The 22,035-nt window shown below is 39.7% G+C and overlaps 1 protein-coding gene across 3 annotated transcripts; it reads left to right on the top strand.

Annotated features, from left to right (window-relative positions):
• Window positions 1-605: 605 nt before the first annotated feature.
• Window positions 606-20,643, top strand: LOC129884937 (probable xyloglucan 6-xylosyltransferase 5). 3 transcript variants are annotated; one of them, XM_055959230.1, is made up of 2 exons: window positions 606-2,102; window positions 20,142-20,643. In XM_055959230.1, exon 1 carries the CDS (start codon window positions 698-700, stop codon window positions 2,066-2,068), a length of 1,371 nt encoding a protein of 456 aa, XP_055815205.1. In that variant the 5' UTR covers window positions 606-697; the 3' UTR covers window positions 2,069-2,102; window positions 20,142-20,643. The 3 variants fall into 3 exon arrangements, with proteins under 3 accessions (XP_055815205.1, XP_055815249.1, XP_055815296.1); XM_055959274.1 differs by lacking the exon at window positions 20,142-20,643 and adding an exon at window positions 3,314-3,826; XM_055959321.1 differs by lacking the exon at window positions 20,142-20,643 and adding an exon at window positions 2,250-3,304.
• Window positions 20,644-22,035: the final 1,392 nt, after the last annotated feature.

The following is a 22,035-nucleotide window of genomic DNA, read 5'->3' as shown; positions in this document are numbered from 1 at the left end:
TAATGTATTATGCCTAAGAAATAAGTAAAACTTAAAATGTATGTACACATACTTATATGTGTACGTACTTAATGCATGTAATATTAAAATAACAATCATAAAAAAATGACATTAGATTTTGCAACAAACTTATAAAAGGATTATTCTACTTATAATTTTATTGAACTTAAATAAAAATATGTAAATACATAGATTACAAAATAAGAAAATTATATATAATATAAAAAGATGTTACATAATTGGAGGATTAAAAATGATAAGGGTAGAATAGGCTTAGCATAAGATAAAAGGAGGAGCGACTATTTTTTAAAATTGAGAGGGGAGTTTGATTTTTAAATTAAAGTTGGAGGTGTAAATAATTTTCAGCCTTAATAAAAATACAAAATTATAAATATAAGGATTTTGTATTTAAATGGTACTAAGCACTGTGGTTAAAGGATTAAAATTGAATAAGATTGAAATGAAGAATGAAATTAAAAATTGTAGAGGGATGGTTTATGTAATTGGCCTAAATGAATCCTAACAAAAGATAAAGTTTGTACGTGCAAACACGAGACAAATCAAAGCTTGGTGTTTAATAAAATAAATTATTGAAAATTTTCTATTTATAAGGCTTTAAGCAATTATTATCTAGATATTGAAATGTGAGTAGTTGTAAATCGCATTTTGTTGTTTAACTCAGCTCCCGTCGGTGGGCATGGGCAAAGAAAGCACATTTACAGCTCAAAAAAGAGCCGGAGCACTCCCTACAACCGTTACAGCCAACGGCGGCGTCCGTGGCCGGTCCCCGAACGTATTACCACGCGGCCGTCAGATCCAACGTACCTTCAACAACGTTAAAATCACCATCCTTTGCGGCTTCGTGACTATCCTCGTCCTCCGTGGCACCATTGATATCGGCAACGTTGCATCCTCGGAAGCCGAGGCTGAGAATCAGTATCTAATAGAAGAAACTAATCGGATCCTCTCCGATATCCGTTCCGACAAGGACCCGGATGATCCAGCGGCAGATCAGCCCGAGACTTTCATGAGTCTTAATGACACTTACAGTTTAGGTCCTAAGATTTCTAATTGGGATAAAGACAGGAAAATGTGGCTTCAGAAGAATCCTGAATTTCCCAATTTGGTTAATGGTAAGCCTAGGATTTTACTTGTAACTGGGTCTCCTCCAAATCCTTGTGACAACGCAATTGGGGATCATTATCTGTTAAAGGCAATAAAGAACAAGATTGATTATTGTAGGATTCATGGTATTGAAATTTTCTATAATTTAGCTCTTTTGGAAAAGGAAATGGCTGGTTACTGGGCCAAACTTCCGTTGATTCGTAGGCTAATGTTGTCTCATCCTGAAGTAGAGTGGATTTGGTGGATGGACAGTGATGCTTTGTTTACTGATATGGTTTTTGAGATGCCTTTATCAAAGTATAATCGTCATAATCTTGTTATTCACGGATACCCAGATTTATTGTTTGATCAGAAATCATGGATTGCATTGAACACGGGTAGTTTTCTTTTTAGAAATTGTCAGTGGTCTCTTGATTTGTTGGATGCTTGGGCCCCAATGGGACCTAAAGGTCCTATTCGTGATGAAGCTGGCAAGATTTTGACGGCTTATTTAAAGGGTAGACCCGCATTTGAAGCTGATGATCAGTCTGCCCTAATTTACTTGTTGGTATCACACAAGGATAAATGGATGCCTAAGGTGTTCGTTGAGAATTCTTATTATCTACATGGATATTGGGCGGGGCTAGTTGATAGGTATGAAGAGATGATTGAGAAGTACCATCCCGGTTTAGGCGATGAGAGATGGCCATTTGTTACACATTTCGTAGGATGCAAGCCTTGTGGGAGTTATGGAGATTACCCCGTTGAGAGATGCTTGAAAAGCATGGAGAGGGCTTTCAATTTTGCAGACAATCAAGTGCTTAACTTGTATGGGTTCAAGCATAAGGGCTTGTTAAGTCCCAACGTCAAAAGGATTAGGAATGAAACTTATCAGCCACTGCAGTACGTAGATCAGTTAGATGTTGGACATGCAAAGCACAAGCACACGGGAACTGAGAGCTAGGAGTACACTGTCTTTTGCTGGAAAGAATCTTCAGGTACTAGAGATATTTACTTTGTTTTGTTGGATTTGTAGATTTGATCTCGTTTGTTGTGGATGCCTAAACATTAGCTTTGCCAGTGTTTACTATGATGCTTTTGTGGTTACCAACTACTTGAGTATTTATTGATTGATTTCATTCTAGCTGCTACATACTAGCAGAGGTTTTGGGGAGACTACATCATTCACTTCATGCTCCGCCTAGTTCATAAGGGAGGAAAATACTGAAGTTTTAACAGAAAAATATGAAGGAAATTAGCAGCTATGCCGTGGAATTAGTCGAGGTGCGCACAAGCTGACCTGGACACCACGATTATATAAAAAATGGTGAAAAGTTATTTTGTATTCCTAGATTGCATGCTGGCATGCCTTTCAGTCTGTTTGATTTTTATCTTTTTAGTTCCTTAAGGGCAAGTTCTACAAAATGGTGCTTAGACCTGCTATGTTATATGGGGCAGAGTGTTGGCTAGTTAAGATCTCTCACGTTCAAAAGATGAAAGTTGCCGGGATGAAAATGTTGAGATAGATGTGTGGGTACGCCAGGAGCGACAGGATTAGAAATGAGGCTATTCGGGACAAGGTGGGAGTGGCCTCGGTGGAAGACAAGATGCGGGAAATGCGACTGAGATGGTTTGGGCATGTGAAGAGAAGAGACACAGATGTCCCAGTGCGGAGGTGTGAGAGGTTGGCCATGGATGGTTTCAGAAGAGGTAGGGGTAGGCTGAAGAAATATTGGGGAGAGGTGATTAGACATGACATGACGCAGTTACAACTTACCGAGGACATGACCTTAGATATGAGAGAGTGGAGGACCCACATTAGGCCAGAAGGTTGTACATAGTCTCGTTATTCTTCCTTATTAGTAAGCGCATTACAATTTCTTGTGCTCTGATTTCTGTTATTATCTATTACTGTCTGTACTTTGATTACTCTATTTTATCTGTGTCGCTTTCATTATTTGCTTTCCCATATCGCTTTGAATTTCTTACCCTTATCTGATCTTTTTTTATGCTTTTATTGAGCCGAGGGTCTTTCGGAAACAGTCGTCCTACCTTGGTAGGAGTAAGGTCTGCGTACACTTTATCCTCCCCAGACCCCACGTTGTGGGATTTCACTGGGTTGTTGTTGTTGTTGTAGTTCCTTGGTGTTTTGCAGCCTGGAGATTAAGAACTTGCAATTTTTACTAATTCTCTTTTCCATGCGGTGGAGGGGTCCCTTTGTTTGTGATTAGAAGCATAACTTACCAGAGGATGGAGTGTATGAGGGAGACTGGGAAAACTGATGTCTTATGCTTTTGTTTTGGACTAGGAAACATGGCTTTAAAATGTCTCTTTACTGTGGTGAAATTTTGTTTGTTAAGTCGACTATTAGATTCTGATCCATGTAAATATGCTTATTTGGATATGTGTGTGGTATGAGATAGCCTCATTTAACAGGAAGCTTTGTGCTTTTCTTAGCTCTGGCAAGATCTAAGAAAACTTGGCTCTCTTTGGCTTTGTATGGCCCTTTGCTTCAATTCGCCTTATGCTAGTTACTATGATTTTGCGCTAATTGAAGTATTTCCATGGATATTGATAAGAATCAAGTTACGTGAATAAAAATAAGAAAATAATATGGAAGCAAAAATACGAAGAGAAATGATGAAATTTTGAAAATATGTGAAATTCGATAATAAAATCCCCAAATTCTAGGATTAGGTGTTAACTACCCTAATTGATCTTTTTTTTGAGAAGGTAACAACTACTACCCTAATTGATCTTAGTATTCAAAATTAGCAGATTAAAATTAATTATGATACTAACAAAGTCAATTCAAAAATTAGATCAAAAGTGATTTAGACCCTTATTTCGAAGAAATTAGAGATAATAATTAGTATAAGACTAATTAACTTCTTTAATTTACTTTAATAGAAACCAAAGATATCAAGTTAAGAATTAATCTTACCTCCTAACGAATGTTTCTTATAGGGTTGCAAGATAAATCCATAGTCACCATGTGCAAAGGTATAAAGAAAAGAAATCTCTCAAATAATATTCATCATAATCTTGTCTTAAAAAATTAAAAAAATTAACCCCTTATATATAGGGGAAATCTATCTCAAATAACATGGGATTCAAATCTTACTTTTATAGAAATAATAAATACCTAAACCTAACTAGGAAACTTTTAAACAAGAAAACTTTAAACTAGGAAAATATGCAAAATAATGTCAAATTCTTCCCCAATAAAATAAGGGATAATACACAAGTACCAACCCCAACTATGACCAAAATCGCTAAGACATACCTAAACTTAACTAAGGTCCTATCACCTCCTCGAACTCATTTTTTTTCGTATTTCTGTGCACCTTATTTGCCTACGTGGCACACTCCGTGACTTCACCTAATTAAGGTGCGTGGGAGATTTGTTGGAGGCAGTGGTGACCAATAAAAATTGGCCACGTGTAATAAGAATGTTGAAAAAGGTGAGTCATCTCCATTTTCTTCTCCTTTTTACATCTCCATTAATCCTCTTTCTTTCCATCTCCATTTCTTTTTTTTTTACATTTTCATTAATACTCCCTCTTTCTTTCCACCTCCAGTTTGTTTTTCTTTTCACATCTCCATTAATACTCCGATTTCACAATTGCGATTAAAGACCCATTTGGGAAATGAAATTGGAACAAAAAAAGAAGGTGATGAGAGAGAAAGGACGAGAAGAGAGAGAAAGGAAGAGGTAATAAGATTTTTATTATAATATAATATAATAACAAAATTCAATAATAGAAGGTTTTTAATGGTGAGTAGTTTATGTATAGAGAGAGAGAAAGAAGGAAATATGAGTATTTTTTTTTTATGGGAACAGACCCTACACGAGGCTCCCACCTCTCGTGCACAGTCAGGGGTTAAGCAACACCCCCAAGCCTTAACATAAATAATCAAAAAGAAAATACAAGGAGGGGGACATAAACCTTACCTCCGATCCTATGGTGGTTCATAAGTCGGCTAACCTATTAAGGTCGGCTAACTCATCCCCGATACAAAAAGAGACTAACTATAACTAGAAAGCAGTAAACCTGTGAGAGGACTCCTCCCGGTACAATTCAACTATGAAAGCATAAATGAGGGAGACTCTCCCCTTCCATGAGAAAAAAGGAAAGTAACCTACACTAGTCCTATTCCAACTATGCTACGTACCAGACATAGCTACATTGAAGAAGAACAAGTATACGAAACTTCTATCTCGCATGGGATGGGAAAATTCTTTTCATCTTTGCTCTTTTTAGTCTTGTCGTACCAAGTAAATCCAGGTGAAATGTGTCATTGCATCAGTATCATGATTATCAGCTATGGGGCTGAAAGGAGAGGAAATATATGGAGCTATAGTATCCAACAGCCTCGGAGTTGTTGTGGAGCAAATTGAGAGCCTGAATATCAGAACAAGTGTAGCTGCATTCGACCACCTGCATGGGGGTCCAAATATATGGTTGCTGCAGATCTTGATGTGCTGCAGAGGCCCTAGTAAGCCATGCTTTAGTATCCAGTTGTTTACAATTATGAGGATCTGCACCTACAAGTAGCCAAGGAAACAAACAAACATGGTTGTTGCAGTCCTGTATCCAGTTCCTTGCTGCCTCTCTAGCTGCAGTGATAGCATGTTTGTTGTTGCAGGTTAGATTCAGTAGTAGATCTCTCTTTTGGTACCTGCACAGGCAAACAACACCAGAAAAACACACAAGCAAACAATGGCTATTGTGTGCTGCATATGCTGCATATAGGAGGTACAGAGGGTGGGTGATGATGGCTGTAGGATCCCTGAGAAGCCAAGCATACTCAACTTTGAAGTTGTAGCAGGTGTGCAATTGTGAACCTGCATTAGCAACTAACAAAAGGGGGATCAATTGTGGGAAATGAACAGGCTGGTGCATGTTTATGTGCAGCTCCTTGTTGCTGCCATTGTAGTTAGGCTGCTTGTTGGTCTTTGTTTTGAGGTGGTTAAGCTTCTTGGAGTACCTGCACAGACAAACAAAAACAACAAACCACACAACCAAAGAAATCTGGAAGCTGCTGTAACCATGTTTTTTGTGTGCTGCAATTTGGTGTAGTTGTTGCTGCAAGGGGTTCCAAATAATTTGGTGTTGCTGCAGGTAGTGAAGAATGTTGGAGAATGCTGGAGAGTTTAGGGTCTGTGGACCTGCATATACAAATAGCAGAGGAAGCAAGCAATGAAGATTGCTGCAGTCTTGTAACCAGCTTCTTGTTGCCTCTGTAGCTGAAGTGGTAATATGCTTGTTGTAGATCCCTCTTTTGGATTTGGGATACCTGCATGGACAAACAAAAGCAGAAGAGTACAGGAACAAGCAAATGTGCATCTCCTTGTTGCTTTCTTTGTGATTAGGCTGCTTGTTGGTGTCAATTACACAAGAAGGGAGGTCCTTTGTTGTGATCAGGTTCAGCTTCTTGGAGTACCTGCACAGACAAACAAAACCAACAAACCACACAACCAAAGAGATCTGCATGCTGCTGTAACTAGCTTGTATTTGTTCCTTGTTTGCTGCAGGTTGGTGGAGTTGTTGCTGTGGTTTGTTGATAATAGAGAATATGGATGGCAATGTGAGTGTACTGCTCCATAGAAGCCCCAGGTTATTGCAGCCCTCATAGCATTTCCAAAGAGGTTCTAAACAAAAACATTCAACCAAAGACAAGCAACCAAACAAACAGGTGTTGAGCTGCTGCAGGTGTTGAGCTATTGCAGTTAATAAAAGTTTTGCACAGGGAGCTGCTGCAGTTGTTGAGCTATTGGAGAAGGTATAGGTGGAGTAGTGATTAGGAGAGGAGTTCCATTTATGCCCAGCTGCTGTCTCCCTTCTATTGAGAATCTTTGAACCTGCATAAGGAAGTATCAAAGAAACAACCAAATGGGGAGAATGGAGATGCTGCTGTAGGTTTGTGTGCAGCTCCAAGTTTCTTTCATAGTATGAGAGGTTAAGGAACTTGTTGGAGCATGCTTCACAGAAAAGAAAGTCCTCTCTTGTGATCTGGTTCAGGTTGCTTGTGTGTGGCTCCCCAGTAGTTATTGCATCTAAACAAAAACAATCAAAGGAATACATACAATCAAACAAGCACCAAAAACAAGAGGGGTCTCCATTTCTGCACAATCCTTTTGTTTCAGTCATGGAGAGTCCTGTAGCATTGTTGTCCTCTATGTATTTGTTGTTAAAGCATGTTGGTGTATATATCCAACAACCTGCAAATACACAACAAATAACCAAGGACAAGCAAAGACCTGTACAGGTTAATAGAAAAGAATGGATCTCAAAGAGAATTTTGGAGCCTGTTAGCATTTTCCATGTCGCTCGACTAACGTCTCCACTTATCCGTTTGAGCTGAAACTTTCTGGAGTTTGCATATATATCCTTTCCTTTAGACATGCAAAGTTTGAAGGCTTGTTTCCCAAGTTGGAGCTTCCACTTAGCAACATTCTTCCTTTTTAAGCTTAAGACAGCTGATTGTTTCAAGCTCGCTCGCCTAACGTCTCCAATTATCCGTTTCGGCTGAAATTTCTTGGGCCTTATCAAAATAATATATGCTGCAATCCTGCAAAGTTTGGGGGCCTTTGGACAGGTCCACAAGTTACTCCTCACCCTGCACCTGCTGCCCTGCTGATTAGAGGTTGCAGGGTGTGTGGAAGTTGTAGTTGTGCTATTCTCTATGTATTTGTTGTTGAAGAATGCTGATATATCACTCCAGACACCTGCAATAATACAGCAAGCAAGCCCAAACAAAACATAGTGTACACAGACTAGCATTAAAGAAGGGACCTCTCTAAGAGCTTTGGAGAGTGTTATCATTTTCCAAGTCGCTCGACTAACGTCTCCAATTGTCCATCTGAGCTGAAACTTTATGAAATTAGCATATATATCCTCTCCTTTAGCCATGCAAAGTTTGAAGGCTTGTTTCCCAAGTTGGAGGATCCAAATTACTAAAGGCCCTCTCTTTAGGCTTAAGGCAGCTGAATATTTCAATGTCGCTCGCCTAACGCCTCCAATTATCCGTTTGGGCTGAAACTTCTTGAGCCTTGTCATTATATTATTTTCTGACACCCTGCAAAGATTGGAGGCCTTTGGACAGGTCCACAAGCTGCACCTCACCCTGCACATGCTGACCTGCTGAAGCTTAAGTGCTGCAGGGTGGTTGGAATTTATGTTGGTGCTTTTCTCTATGTATTTGTGGTTAATGAATGTTGATACATCACTCCAGGAACCTGAAATAATACAACAACCAAAAACAAACAAAACAAGGCTTGTACAAACTAGCAAACAGGAGGGGACCTCAGTAAGAGCTTTGGAGACTATTAACTTTTTCCAAGTCGCTCGACTAACGTCTCCAATTATCCGTTTGACCTGAAACTTCATGATGTTTGCATATATGGCCTTTTCTTTATCCCTGCAAATTTTGAAGGCTTGACTCCCAAGCTGGAGCTTCCAATTACCAAGTTTCTCTCTTTTTAGGCTTAAGACTGCTGATTGTTTCAAGGTCGCTCGCCTAACGTCTCCAATTATACTTTTGAGCTGAAACTTGTTGAGCTTTTCCAAATTAGTATATGATGCAATCCTGCAAAGTTTGGAGGTGTTTGGACATGTCCACTTGGTACAAATCACCCTGCACCAACAAACAGAAAAACACAAAGGCAAGTAATTCTGCAGATTATAATAGCTACTACTATTGTCTTGTATGTGTTCCCTGAAAGTTGCAGTTTTGTGACTTTGTTGCTGCAGGATGTTGTTGCTGAGGAAGGTAAGAGGCAGGCTGAAATTGCAGTACAAAGGGCTCCTTATGCATGATCCTGTGGTATTGCATCCTTTAGCAGCCATCCAAAGATGAGTTGCAACAGTTGGATTAGGCAAACTTCCAATTGTAGTTTGTTGCATCCTGCTACTGCTGCACCATGGGGCACCTAAGTTTGTTTCTCCAAGGGTCCACATGCTGCTGCTCACCCTAAAATTTTCCAGACCTGCAACTACCTGCATATGCAAGTGGAAAAGAAAGGAGGAGATAGGTACTCTAACCCCTAAATCTAATGGTAAGGAGATTATCCTATAAAAGCAGTAAATTAGGGAGACTCTCCCTTTTTCAATGGTCCTGATTATCATTATTAATATCAGCTAATATTTCAAGGTATGAAGAAGTTCCTTCAATGTGGTTGATTAATCTTCTTCATCTTAGTTCTCCTGAAGCTAGCCATGCCAGCTTTGTCCATTTTGTAGTGTCCCTTGGTCTCTCTTGGAAGCTGCTAAAAGCTGTAGTAGTGTTGTGTATAGCTTTTCATGTGGCTTTCCTTTGAGAGTGAATCTGCAGTGTAATTAGCTTCCCTAAAGATATGCCTGAACTGGAAAGTTTCCAGTTTGCTAACCAATACCTGCAGTTCAGTAGTATAAGCAATAATGTTCCATGGGGGTTTAGCCTCTTGTTTAAGCCACTTGATTAGAAGTTCAGAGTCAACTTCAAGGGCTACCCTGCTGTATCCATGTTGTAAGCACCACAGAATACCAATAATTGCTGCCTGCACTTCAGCTTGGTTATTAGAACCACAGCCTAGTGGAGATGCAAAAGCATATATTAACACTCCATTATGGTCCCTTAGAATGCCCCCTGCCCCTATCTTCCCTGGATTGTTAAGGGCACTCCCATCTGTGTTGAGCTTGATCATTGTAGGCTGTGGTTTAGTCCAGCATACTTTGGTTATTCTCAACTCATGTTGGTTTTTTTCAACCATGGTAACCAAATCTGCCCAATTACTTGGCAAATCAATATATGGATACACAGTGGAGATAAGCATATATAGATCTTTGGATATTGAGAATATTACTCTAGTAGCATTAGACTTCTTGCCTCCATACTTGCATGCACATCTATTCTTCCATAGATTCCAACACACAAAAATGGGGGTGGCCTGCATTACTAACTTATGTAGCTCATTGTTAGTTTTGATTAGCCACCACCTCATCAATAGGTTTTTTAGAGGAGTGTTGCTGTGTTGCAGACCCCAGTACCCTGAGAAGTGCTTCCATATGTGTTGTGCAAAGTAACCTGATACAAAGATATGGTCTATATCATCAAGACCTGCTCTATAACAACAGGAGCATGCAGCAGGATCCTGTCCAAAGGCTACTATTCTGTCATTTGTGGGGAGTTTAAGTCTGAAAGCTCTCCAAAGCAGAAAAGAGGCCTTGAAAGGAATACTATTGTGCCATATGTTGCTGTTAGTGGTTGATCTTGTCTTTTTCTTCCTTACCAACTCCCAGGCTGATGAACAAGTGAAATTACCATGAGAGTTAGGCTTCCAGTAAGCTTGATCCTGCATATTTGGAATGTAGCTGATGGGAGTGCTGAGAATTCTGTGCACCAGCTGAGGGGGTGCATGTTTTCTTACTTTCTCTTCATTCCATCCTCCATTTTCCATGAATTCTGATACAATAGAGTTATTCAATCTAGGGAGACTTTCATTGTGGTAAGCTAAGGGACCTACCCCTAGCCAATCATCCCACCAAAAGCTGCTTGTTCCAGACTTAATCCACCACTGTATATGAGGTTCTATATCCTTTTTATTGCTCATCATATGCTTCCACATTAGGGACTGTCCTGTGTCCCACTTTTTAATGATTGGATGAGCCCTTTGGCAGTATTTTGCTTTAAGGAATTCCCCCCATAGTGTCTTCTTTGATCTGAAAGTCCACCACTGTTTGTATTGGAAGGATAAGCACACATCCTCTAATTTTTTAACACCTATACCACCCTCCTCATAAGGATAACTGAGAGTATCCCAAGAGGCCCAGTGATATTTTCTTCTTTCAGTATCCCATCCCCAAAAGAAGTCAGCAATTAGTCTTTTGATCTGATTCATGGTGGTCTTGGTAGGACTGATAGCTGACAGCAGGTGTATAGGAATGGATTGCAGCACTGATTTCACCAAGGTGACTCTACCTCCATAGCTTAACATTTTAGTCTGCCATCCCCTAATCCTGCTTAGAACCTTAGAAACCATACTAGAGAAGTATATGATCCTTTATCTTCCTATATATAAGGGGCAGCCTAGGTAAGTGATTGGGCCATGAGTGCATTTGTATCCTGTGATCATGCTGACCCTATCCACCACACCAGAGGGAGTATTCAGTGGCATCATGGTTTGACTCTTATCTTTATTGATAAGTTGTCCTGAAATAGCTTCATACAGTTTAAGAGTTTTGGTAATCAGTGTAAGTGAGAAGTTGCTGGTAGATGTGAAAATGATCACATCATCTGCAAAGCTCAAGTGATTTACTTGAGGACCTCTTCTTTCCATCTGGAATCCTGTATATAAATGATGGTGATGAAGATTGTTGAGAAGTCTAGACAGAACTTCAGCTCCAATGATGAATAAGGTAGGGGATAGGGGGTCTCCTTGCTTGAGTCCTCTTGTAGAGTGGAAGAAGCCATGCCTTGCACCATTAATGATGACTGAGTACCAATTGTTTGACATAATCCTCCAAACCATATCAATCAACACTTCTCCAAACCCCATTTTCCTCATGACCATACAAATGAATGACCAAGAGACCCTATCATAGGCCTTGGCCATATCCAGCTTTATCACCACATTATCCCCAGCCTTTGGTCTCTTAATATTGTGGATGATTTCTTGAGCTAACATTATGTTCTCAGAAATACTCCTACCTTTAACAAATCCAGATTGATTATCTGAGATTAGCTGGGGCAATATAGGAGCAATTCTGAGGCTTATCAACTTAGAAATGATCTTGTTAGTGAAGTTGCTGAGAGAAATAGGCCTGTATTCTGATAGGCTGTTGGGATGCTCATTCTTAGGAAGTAGAGCTAAGCATGCATGAGAAATAAACTTGGGAATACCATGTCCATTGAAGAAATACTAGACTAATCTCAGTAGGTCTTCACAGATGATATCCCAGCATGAATGAAAGAATTTCCCATTCATTCCATCTGGTCCAGCAGCTGATGTAGGGCTCATAGAAAATACAACTTTCTTCAGCTCATCCATAGTAGGTAAGGATTGCAGGCTCTCATTCTGCTCCTCTGTAACCATCCTTGGAATGCACTTAAGAACATCTTCCCTGATCAGTCTCTCTTCTCCAGTGAATATTTTTTCAAAGTGTGCTGTGGCTGCTCTTGCAATATTGTCTTCACCTTGAATAGTATTGCCTTGTTCATCACTAATCTGATGGATGAATAACTTTCTTCTTCTTCCTCTGATAATAGCATGAAAATAGCTGGTATTGGCATCTCCATCTTTGAACCAATGAAGTTGAGTTTTCTGCTTTAAGATGGCCTTCTCCATCTTCAGATATCTGATGTACTGAGCATTGATATGATGTAGCTTGGACCTGTTCTCTTCAGTATTGTCACTGATTATTTTCTCTTCAGCTTGTCTCACCTGCTCTTCATATTTTTTTACTGAAGCAAAGATGTCCCCAAACTCATTTCTTGACCACTTACTAAGAGTATTAGAAACTCTTTTCAGCTTTTGTTGGAAGGTTCTCATTGGATTTCCTTCCACAGGATTATCCCAACATGCTTTTACAGTGCTAAGGAAATTATCATTGTCTGTCCAGCAGTTTAGAAATTTGAAATACTTGATAACATTACCTTGTTTTGCCCTGCTTTCCAGCAATAGAGGGCAATGGTCAGATCCTGTGGAGGCTAAGTGACTGACAGTTGTTACAGGCATGACTTCTAACCAAGAGTGATTAACCATGGACCTGTCAAGTCTTTTCCAAATTCTAGCATCTTTGTCCCTATTGTTGCACCAGGTGAACTTCTGCCCACAGAACCCCAGATCAGTGAGGCCACATGCTTCTATCACACTAATAAACTCAAAGCTCTTATTCATATTATATGGCTGGCCCCCCATCTTTTCTTCAACATCTGTGATAACATTGAAGTCTCCAATGGTGCACCAAGGCTTCTCCTTACTGGAGAACTGCAACATCTTGTCCCATAAGTCTCTTCTCATGTAATCCTTGCACTTTGCATAGACAAAGGTAATGAGGTAGCTATTAGGACAGGCCACATGATTGATCTCACAAGTGATCTGCTGCTCATCCTGGTCCATAATGTTGCAAGCAATGTCTTTGTTCCAGAATAACCAGATTTTGCTATTGGAGTTGGACATAACATTATCCATACCTAGCTGAATTCTGTGGAACTGAATTTGAGATTTGTTGGAAAAAGGTTCCAGCACTGCTATGATAGACAGCTTATGAAAGTCTTTCAACCTTTGTAACCTATCAAGGGCCCCCTGAGTATCAATACTCCTTGCATTCCAGCAAATTGTACTAATCATCAGGGTTTTTGAGTTTTGGACCTAGTGTTGATGTTGCTGTTGACAACAACATTATCAGAACTGCTGATGATACTTTGTTTAGTCTTCTTCTTTGTTTGCTTACTTTTAGAGGGTGGCTCCTTCTTTTCCTTGTCTTGCTGATTTTCCTTCTGCAATATAGCTGTCATTGTAGATCTGAATGCCTCCAGGTGATCTTCTTTTTGTGACTCTTCCCCATGGTCATGGTCTTCCACATCTTCAGAATGAGTGACCCTATGTTCCTCAGAGGATCCCTGGGACTTAGCAACCAGTTGGACCTCATCCTCATTCACCTTGTCCCTGGATGGGCTGAAAGCCTTAATCAATTGTTCACTCACAGCATCCTCATCCTCATAGTCAGTCATTGGTTGATAATCACTGTCCTCTTCATTCTCAGATACACACACTGCATATTCATCAACCTCAGAGTTGAAGGTACAGTTGGGCTGAAGATGTTCAGTAGTTGTCTCAGGAATAGGCCTTACTGAATGGGGGGAAGTTGTGAGGATACAATGGGCCTGGAGGGGAGTGATATCCATGCCCACTTGATCATCATCCAAAACAAATTGTTGACATATTTGTTCATTGACAGAAGAGTCTTTTTCAACAATTCTTTTTTTAATTGCATCCCTTCTCTTCTTGCTCATGTTATGCTTTTTTCCATCAAAACCTGTGATACTTGTACTTGCTACTGCCCCCATATCTTTGGCCATAGAGCCTTTGATTGTTGGCAATTGAATTGCATCAGTACCAATGTGATCCTTGTTAGCATTCTGATCATCTATTTGAGTTTTTGTGAGAGGAGGGCTGCTGTGCTGAGATTGTTGTACTGGGGTAGCAGGAGCTCTATAGTCACACCTAGGGTCAGTGCTTGGGTTCTCATGCAAAACATGAGACAGTCTCCCACCCCCTTTGGTTGCCCCTTCCTACAAGTTAGTGAGGTTCTCCTGTACTCCTCCAGCCATTCCTCCAGCAACTACTATGTCAGCAGCAGTAGTATTATTATATTGTGGGGGATTCTGGGGTATTGGGAGTATTAAGTCAATACCTGAACTTCTTGCTTGTGTGTTTGCATAATTATCACCTGGTGAGGCAGTACCTGTGCAGTCTACATGAGGAATTGGGGTCTGTGGGGACACTGAGATAATCTCATGTCTTTGTTCTTTGGTTTTTTCTTGCCATATTGATGAACTCCTTTTCTTGGAGTTCCTTGTGTTTACTGGTTCTCCTGCAACTTGGTTAGTGGTTTGATCTTGTGGAACAAGATCAACATAAAGATTGGTATTGGAAATAGGATTAGAAGACTTACCTGCCCCTGTGTACTTTCTTTGTAGTTGTTCTTTGTTGCTGTAGTTCTGTGGTATAGTAGGTTTACTCACATTGCTTTGTTGTGTATTGTTTTGCCCCTTGTGCTGTTTTCTCTTCTGAACTTGCCACACATTCTCAGTTGTATCATCAGCAGTGGTCTGTGACTGAGCTTGGACTTCAGTTGGTTGGGTGGGGTTCTTTTTCTGCATATCAGAAGTATGGAGCTCCCCCTGGTCTTTTCCATTTATGCTTTCCATACTTTTGTTCTTTTTTGCAGCTTCTTCTTCCTTTCTTCTCTTTTGTTCCTCATCCTTCCTCTTAATGTTGCAAACATGTTGCATATGTCCCTGGTGCTTACAGTACATGCAGTACTCAGGGACATTCTCATATTGAATGGCCTGCCATCTCCCTATAGTAGTATCTTGTTTATCATGGCCCATCCACAGATGTGCTGGTCTTTCTTTTGTTAGATCAACTTGTATCTTTACTTTAGCTATACTACCTCTTGTCTTTTGGATAGAAGCAGTATCTAAGTATAGGACTTTACCTATGGAAGATAACAAGGCAGTCACCACCTCTTTGTTATAGCAGTGCCAGGGCAATTCAGGTAGGGCAACCCAAATTGGCACTACTGGGGTCTCTTCCTCAGGCTTGAAGGTAGGTGTCCAAGTTTGTATCCTCATCCACTGACCTTCTATATTCATTCTTTGCTTTGTCCAGACTGTATTGTAATCTAACTCATTGTCAAGATCAATGTAGACATGTCTAGCATTGAAATGTGCTATCTTGACTCCTCCTGATAGTTGAGTTTGTGTGATAAAACTCTTCCTCAGCAACTCAATCTTTGGCATAGTAGAGCTGAATTTTCCAACCAATGTATATTTACATTTAGCAGCCAACTTCACCAAAAAATCTTCCTTTTCAAAGATGACAGCTGGTAGACCTTGTCTAGTGGTGTATGTTGGAGTTGATAACACAAAAGGGACCTCAGTTCTAGCTTGGTTTAATCTAAGTTTAGAAGCAAAGGTCTGAACAACTGTGAATGGTGCTGGTTGAGGGACCTGGTCCCTCTTGTTAGGAAATTGGTTTTTATGGGGCTGTTGGTTGGTGTGACCACCTGTTTGTTGATGGTTAGAAGCTAGGCTATGTTCATTTGGTTGGGGTTGGTTGTACACTAACTTAGGAGCTTGGTGATTTTGATTAGTCCTATCAAAATTACTAGATATTTTGGGAAAATTTTGCTGGTTTAGAGTGTTCCTTGTAGGGGCTGCTGTCAGGTTGGTATTTGTTTTGGGAATGTTGGTACCTTTGTTCTGTATAACATTAGCTACAACAGCTTCTTGTTGCTTAGTTGCATTAAGGATATTGCCAGCACCATTTCCAGGATGACATTCCATCCCCTGCATTGAAGGTTTTATCACAGCACCATGGTTCTCATTTGCATTGGATTGCAAATGAGTTCCAATGGATTTCAGCATGCCATGGACATTACCAGTTTCAACATTTTTACCAGTAGGATTAACAAGAGGTGATTCAGCAGTCTTAGCATGTATTTGATCATTAAGGTTAGCATAATTAGTATAAGGTAATGAAGATTGGTTGAAGGGTTCAGAAAACTTACCTTGTGGTTCTGCAGGATTCATACTGTTACATTGTTGTGGAGCTCCTGAAGTATTTATATCAATCTTGGAACATTGATTCATCAACTTTGCATTATCAATTAGGTGCATATCATCATTTGGTTGATTGACTTGATCATGTTGCATACATTGATTACGAATCAAAGTGTTCTTCTCAGCTTGAAATGCAGCAGAACTGGGCACATCACCTTGAAGATAGTCTTGACGACTTTTTGAATTTGGACTTGTAGATAATGATTCGAGGGATGTACCTTTGCTGGATGTCTCCACAACACTCTTGGGAAGATTTTGGCGTTGGTTTTGCATCGATTGGGTCGCCGGAGCTCCGGCGAGCCCACTTGAACAGTAGCTCTGCTGCCTATGCATATTTGTGCTAATCGGAGTAGATTGAATTTCTTCTATAGTGTTTGGGGGATGAGGGATCATTTTTTGCATATCAAATAAACCAAAACTGATTGAATTACCTGAATTGGAAGCTCGAATTTGGTCCTCCAATTGTTCTTCATTTTTTGAACCAGTAGCAGTTTTTTCGAAATTCGAATTGGTGTGTGAAGATTCGAGGGTTCTTACCTGGTGGGGATTGGTCAGTGCATTGGAGCGCCCATGTTGGCATTGGTTTTCGACTGAAAAAGTTGCCGGAGCTCCGGCAGCTTTTCCGGCGACTTGCTCCTTCACTATTTCTCCGGCCATTTGGTCTGAGAATTGGTGAGGATAGGCGCTTGGATGTGGGGAACAATCCCCATTGGTCATCTCCTCTCGAACATGGCCGGAACTAGGTCGAACGAGTGATGGAGACTGCGGCGGCGCAGTGAACTTCGCTTCTTCAGTCGCCAGTGATGAACTCACATTTTCCATGGTGAAATTGTCTGAAATTTTGATATTGTGTAGATTAGGACATGGGGATTCATCTCCAACATTTGATTCTAGTCGAATCAAACCTTTTTCTTTGAGAGATATGATTTTTTGAACCCAGCTCAACTGTTCTTCAGAAAGTGCTACAGTGATCGCAGTAGTATTTTGCACTTTCGAAGAGCTGTGGGTTGAATCTGAAGATGCGACAACTTTTGCTGAATTCGTATCGAGAAGACCTACGTTACTGTCTTTCGAACGAAATTTTTCTACGTCAGGAGGTGGTTCCCCTCCCATACCAACTTAGTGCTCACTTGTGTGACTAGTAGAGAGCTTTTTTGTTAGAGAGATGTTAGAGAGTGAGAGTAATTCATGAAATGAAGATGCGATGGAAATATGAGTATGGAGAGAGAAAATTGAGGTTAAGTGGGAAATAAAATGTTTTTATTTAAAGTAAAAAAGTGGGGCCGCGCGTGTTTTATACTTCTTCCAAGTAAGTTGGTTGAGTGTGTCACGTAAGCAAATAAGGTGCACAGAATTATGAAAAAAATGAGTTCGGGGGTAATAGGACTTTAGTTAAGTTTAGGTGTGTCTTAGCGATTTCAGTCATAGTTGGGGGTGGTACTTGTGTATTATCCCATAAAATAATGAAAAAGTTGCCAAGAAATTCCCCTGTTCGACAAAAGTTGCATTTGTATACAATAATCGGATTGTAGCGGGTATTCCCCGGCATACGGAAAGAAAATCCAGGATGACGGCTTTCAAAAGACGAGTAAGGGACGGGGAGAGGGAGACTGAAAAGGAGGCTCGACCTACAGGGAGAGGGAGGCTCTCGAAACCAAACGAGACTAGAAAGAACATGGGAATTAGCACCATTCACATATTCCCAAAGATGATTTTCCGCTGCCGAACAATACTCAAATTGCTCTCACTGACACCAGAGAAGGTGAGGGCGTCTTTCTTTCCAGCCGCCATACGGTTCTAAAGCCTTAAGGAGCTTTGGAATTGGTGGGATTTAGGATGGAATCCTCTCAGAGACAAACTAACACACTCCTTTTCGGTCAAGGAGGTACTTCCCTTTCGAAAGAAGATGATGACTCCAACCAGCACACCTACAGTGGGTGACTGCGGGAGATTAGTTTCAAGCCACTGCCTCGAGAGCTGCCTACGAAAGAGTTCCGGCTATGCCTGGCCATCATAACATTCTAAACTTGCGGCTTCTTTCATCAAAGATAGGTGTGAGCGAATTTTCTCGCTAAACCCCACTGCTTGAGCCAAAAACAAGAAAGCTCCTACTCCTCCTCCTTCTCCTTTAGGATAGGATCCTCCGTGTTTATGGATTGAACGAGATTCAACATTTTCTGATGATGGTGAAGAGTATTCTCCCACAATGTCTGTTGGCAGGTCGGCTTCCTCCGTTTGAGTCTCAAGCTAGGGATCACCACCGTATTGCCCGAAGGGGGCATGCTGCAAGAGCCTTTTTCGATTGGGTATGGCTCCCACTATTCCTGCAGCTGGTATTCTTTGGTCTCAAATGGTTTTATACAAATTTATGACCAAATTTTCCTGTTAAATGAAACAAAACGAAGGAACTTCCGGAGTGAAGGTTCAGACTTAAGGCTAAGGCAGCGAGCATCGGTCTTCTCGTTCCATGAGGAAAAGGTCCGGAATGGCCTATTTTCATGTCTAAATCGGGAGTTTACGGGCTCTGTTTCGTTCCTCTTCGAGTGACTACGTACCTCTTCCGAAATCAATGTTGAGTCAACAATCATCGAGAGGGGTACCACCAAGCGAGATCGAGACCAGCAAATTCTCACATAAACAGCCCGTTTTTGCAACCAAACTCATGTTAAATTTCACCATTTTTGGACTTGAATTTCAGCCATTTATTGGGCGTGAGTGGCAGCCCTCTTGAGCTTGATTCTCATCTCTTTTAGGGCTGAATCTTCAGCTCCTTGCTTGGGCATTCTTAGCTCCTTCCCTGGGCTCCATGTGGGCCCCTTCTTTTGGGCTCCGTGGGCCCCAATCTTCTTTTCTACTCTTTCTTTTTCAATTTATATGACACACTTTCTTTTTTAGTCAGTTCCAAAAAGAATGACACATATATATGTTTAGTTACAATTTAACTTTAAAATGTTCATTTTATCCTTAATGAGATTATTTATAGTCACACAAACATCAATGATTTATTTTGGACCACAAATTTCAAAAGTCTTTTTTTCCTAAACTCCGTATCCAATCAAAGTACATCATATAAATTGGGATGGAGGGAGTATTAGATTTGGACTTGGACCATGAAATACGTGTACTCGTGTAGCACTTAGCCCACTCTCGCCATAATTCTTGGGCTCATTCTTGGACTTGACTTCCACAATAAGCACCTTCTTGATTGCCCATTGAAGGCTGTCAACCTCACATGAAGGTACGCCACCGTGGATGCTATCAGATATGCATATGGAATAACTAAAATAATGTGTTGATTGAACTATTTACGACTATATGAATGTGGAGAGGTAGCATATGGATTTTAGAAATCAATTCATTCAATTAGCAGATTGGTCTAGTCCAGCGTCCTACATGTACATATTCAGTAAAGAATAATATGACCATGGTTTGGTTGCACTGATGCAGTTTTAAGACAATATAACCACAGTTGGTCGCAATGATGTGATTTTAAATCACTGTAATTTCCATGAAAAATGAAGATTAATGCAAGTTGCATCAGTTATTGAAGCTTGTTTGGGCTTGAGTTAGACTAGAGAAATTCCCTCTATTGCATGTTTGAAAAAAGCATTGTTTGTCAGAACCAAGGATTTTATATTATATTAGTATAAGCTATTTCTTCTTATTTTGCAAAAGTATTTTACCTTTTCCTTCAATTTTGGCAGTTTTCTTGGTCTTGCTTGGAAGGTGCTCACAAAAGGATTAATCTGTCTTGCACCAATCAAAAAAAGAAAAAAAGGAAAATAGGTTTGATATGTCTCGTATGAGAATGGCACTCTTGGAATGAGGTGCTCTTGCTTCTTCTGCCTCTCTTTCTGTGATAGCGAAGCATTGCAAGAAGGCGGCAGAATGTCTTTTATTCCATCTCCCAAGGAGGAAGTTTGTTTTACGTTTACTTATTTGTTGCAATATTTTAGCTCCTGAGCAAGGTGAGAGAATTCTCAGTTGTATTAAATGATGCGGCGCGAAAGGAACCACTTCGAATCATCAACGAAGTCAATCTAATATGCCTAGACCAGCTTCATATCATGATCTCACTTGTATAATCGCAATCTTGATTGCTAGTCTCTTGTTCATTTTTTGGTATATGGTAGTGGACAGCAAAATGTTTAGCTTGAACTTGGAAGTGCACCAGTATTAATACATGTTCTTTCATTCTTTTGCCCATTTTCCAAAGTTTGGTTGGTTTGATCCCTTTATATCGTAACTCATCCAGGCAGCTGGCATCTAGTTGAAGGAGATCCATGAAAGTAGTGCAGTTTCTTTACTACATTTGGAGAATAGTATTCTCATCGTTCACTTTTACTTGTCCACTATACTAAATTTATATTTTCACTTTTACTTGTTATTTTTAACATTTTAAGAAAAAAAATTCTTTCATGTCTTATCCTCAATATTAATTACTTATTCGCAAAAGCATTTCTCAAGACCTAATACTATATACTATCAATTAATATGAATATTATGGTAAAATACTCATATTAATTATTGCTTTTTAAGAAGCGTGTAAAGTTTAAAATGGACAAGTAAAAATGAACGGAGGGATTAATATCAATTTTAATCCCATTATGCAGCAGTTTAGAGGCCCATATGTATTCGCGAAATATGTTCTGCGGTTGTGATTATTTATGCTCTCAACATGCCTCAAGATTGATTGATGAAGTCCTCATGTGCCAAAATTAACTTCTATTTTGACTCTACATTTTCCTTGTATTTCTTTTTTTTTTATCATCACCTCTTACAATGGATTTATCTTAACATACACGGGCAATTCTAATTTTTAGTACACTTTAATGTGTGGTGTAGCAGGTTGTTTGCCCACTTCCCAATTATCTCTTTCGATCAAAATATCGACGGCAAGGTATTTTTGGATCAAATTATAAATGGAAAATATTTTTGTTCATTTCACATAGTTAAGGACATTTGAAGGGAAATAAAAGCACACATTGGAATAATATATACATAAGTGAAAGACCCAACAAAGGTTATATAGAAGAAATTTATCAAGCTAGAGAGAAAGAGATAGGAGACTTTACTTAATAACTCAAAAATTCTTATATCTCACTATATTGAAAATATATAATAAAGCATCCCTATTTATAATATTAACAAACCAAATTAATCTAGAACTAGAAAACCTCTTTATATGAAATAAAAAAAATAAATCATAACTAGACATAAATTAAACAAATACCAAAAAAAACTAATCCTAAGCAACTTACTACTCCTGCTCTTGGTTTATGTCCAACATAATCTCCCTTAAACCAAGATCTTCAAATGAGACCATGCCTAACATCTTCTTCAACTTTATGAACAAATTCAATTTTTATGGCTTTGTGAAAATATTAGCAATGTGTTCTTGAGTCTTGCAATATTCAGCCACTGTATCTTTATCTTGAGCCAAATCACGATTGAAGTGCCATTTGATATCAATGTGTTTGCTACGGCCATGAAAAACCGAATTCTTTGTTAACTCAATTGCAAACTTGCTATCACAAAATATTTTTATAGGACTATCTTGCTTGTGTTGAAGAATCCAAGCATCCTTCTCAACCATAA

Source organism: Solanum dulcamara, chromosome 1 (genome assembly GCF_947179165.1).
Source record: "Solanum dulcamara chromosome 1, daSolDulc1.2, whole genome shotgun sequence".
NCBI lineage: Eukaryota > Viridiplantae > Streptophyta > Magnoliopsida > Solanales > Solanaceae > Solanum > Solanum dulcamara.
The sequence above is the reverse complement of the archived record's forward strand: the minus strand, read 5'-3'. Positions and strand labels throughout refer to the sequence as shown.

Coding starts and splice junctions, on each gene's coding strand:
- LOC129884937 (XM_055959230.1), top strand. CDS start 698: ATGGGCAAAGAAAGCACATTTACAGCTCAAAAAAGAGCCGGAGCACTC.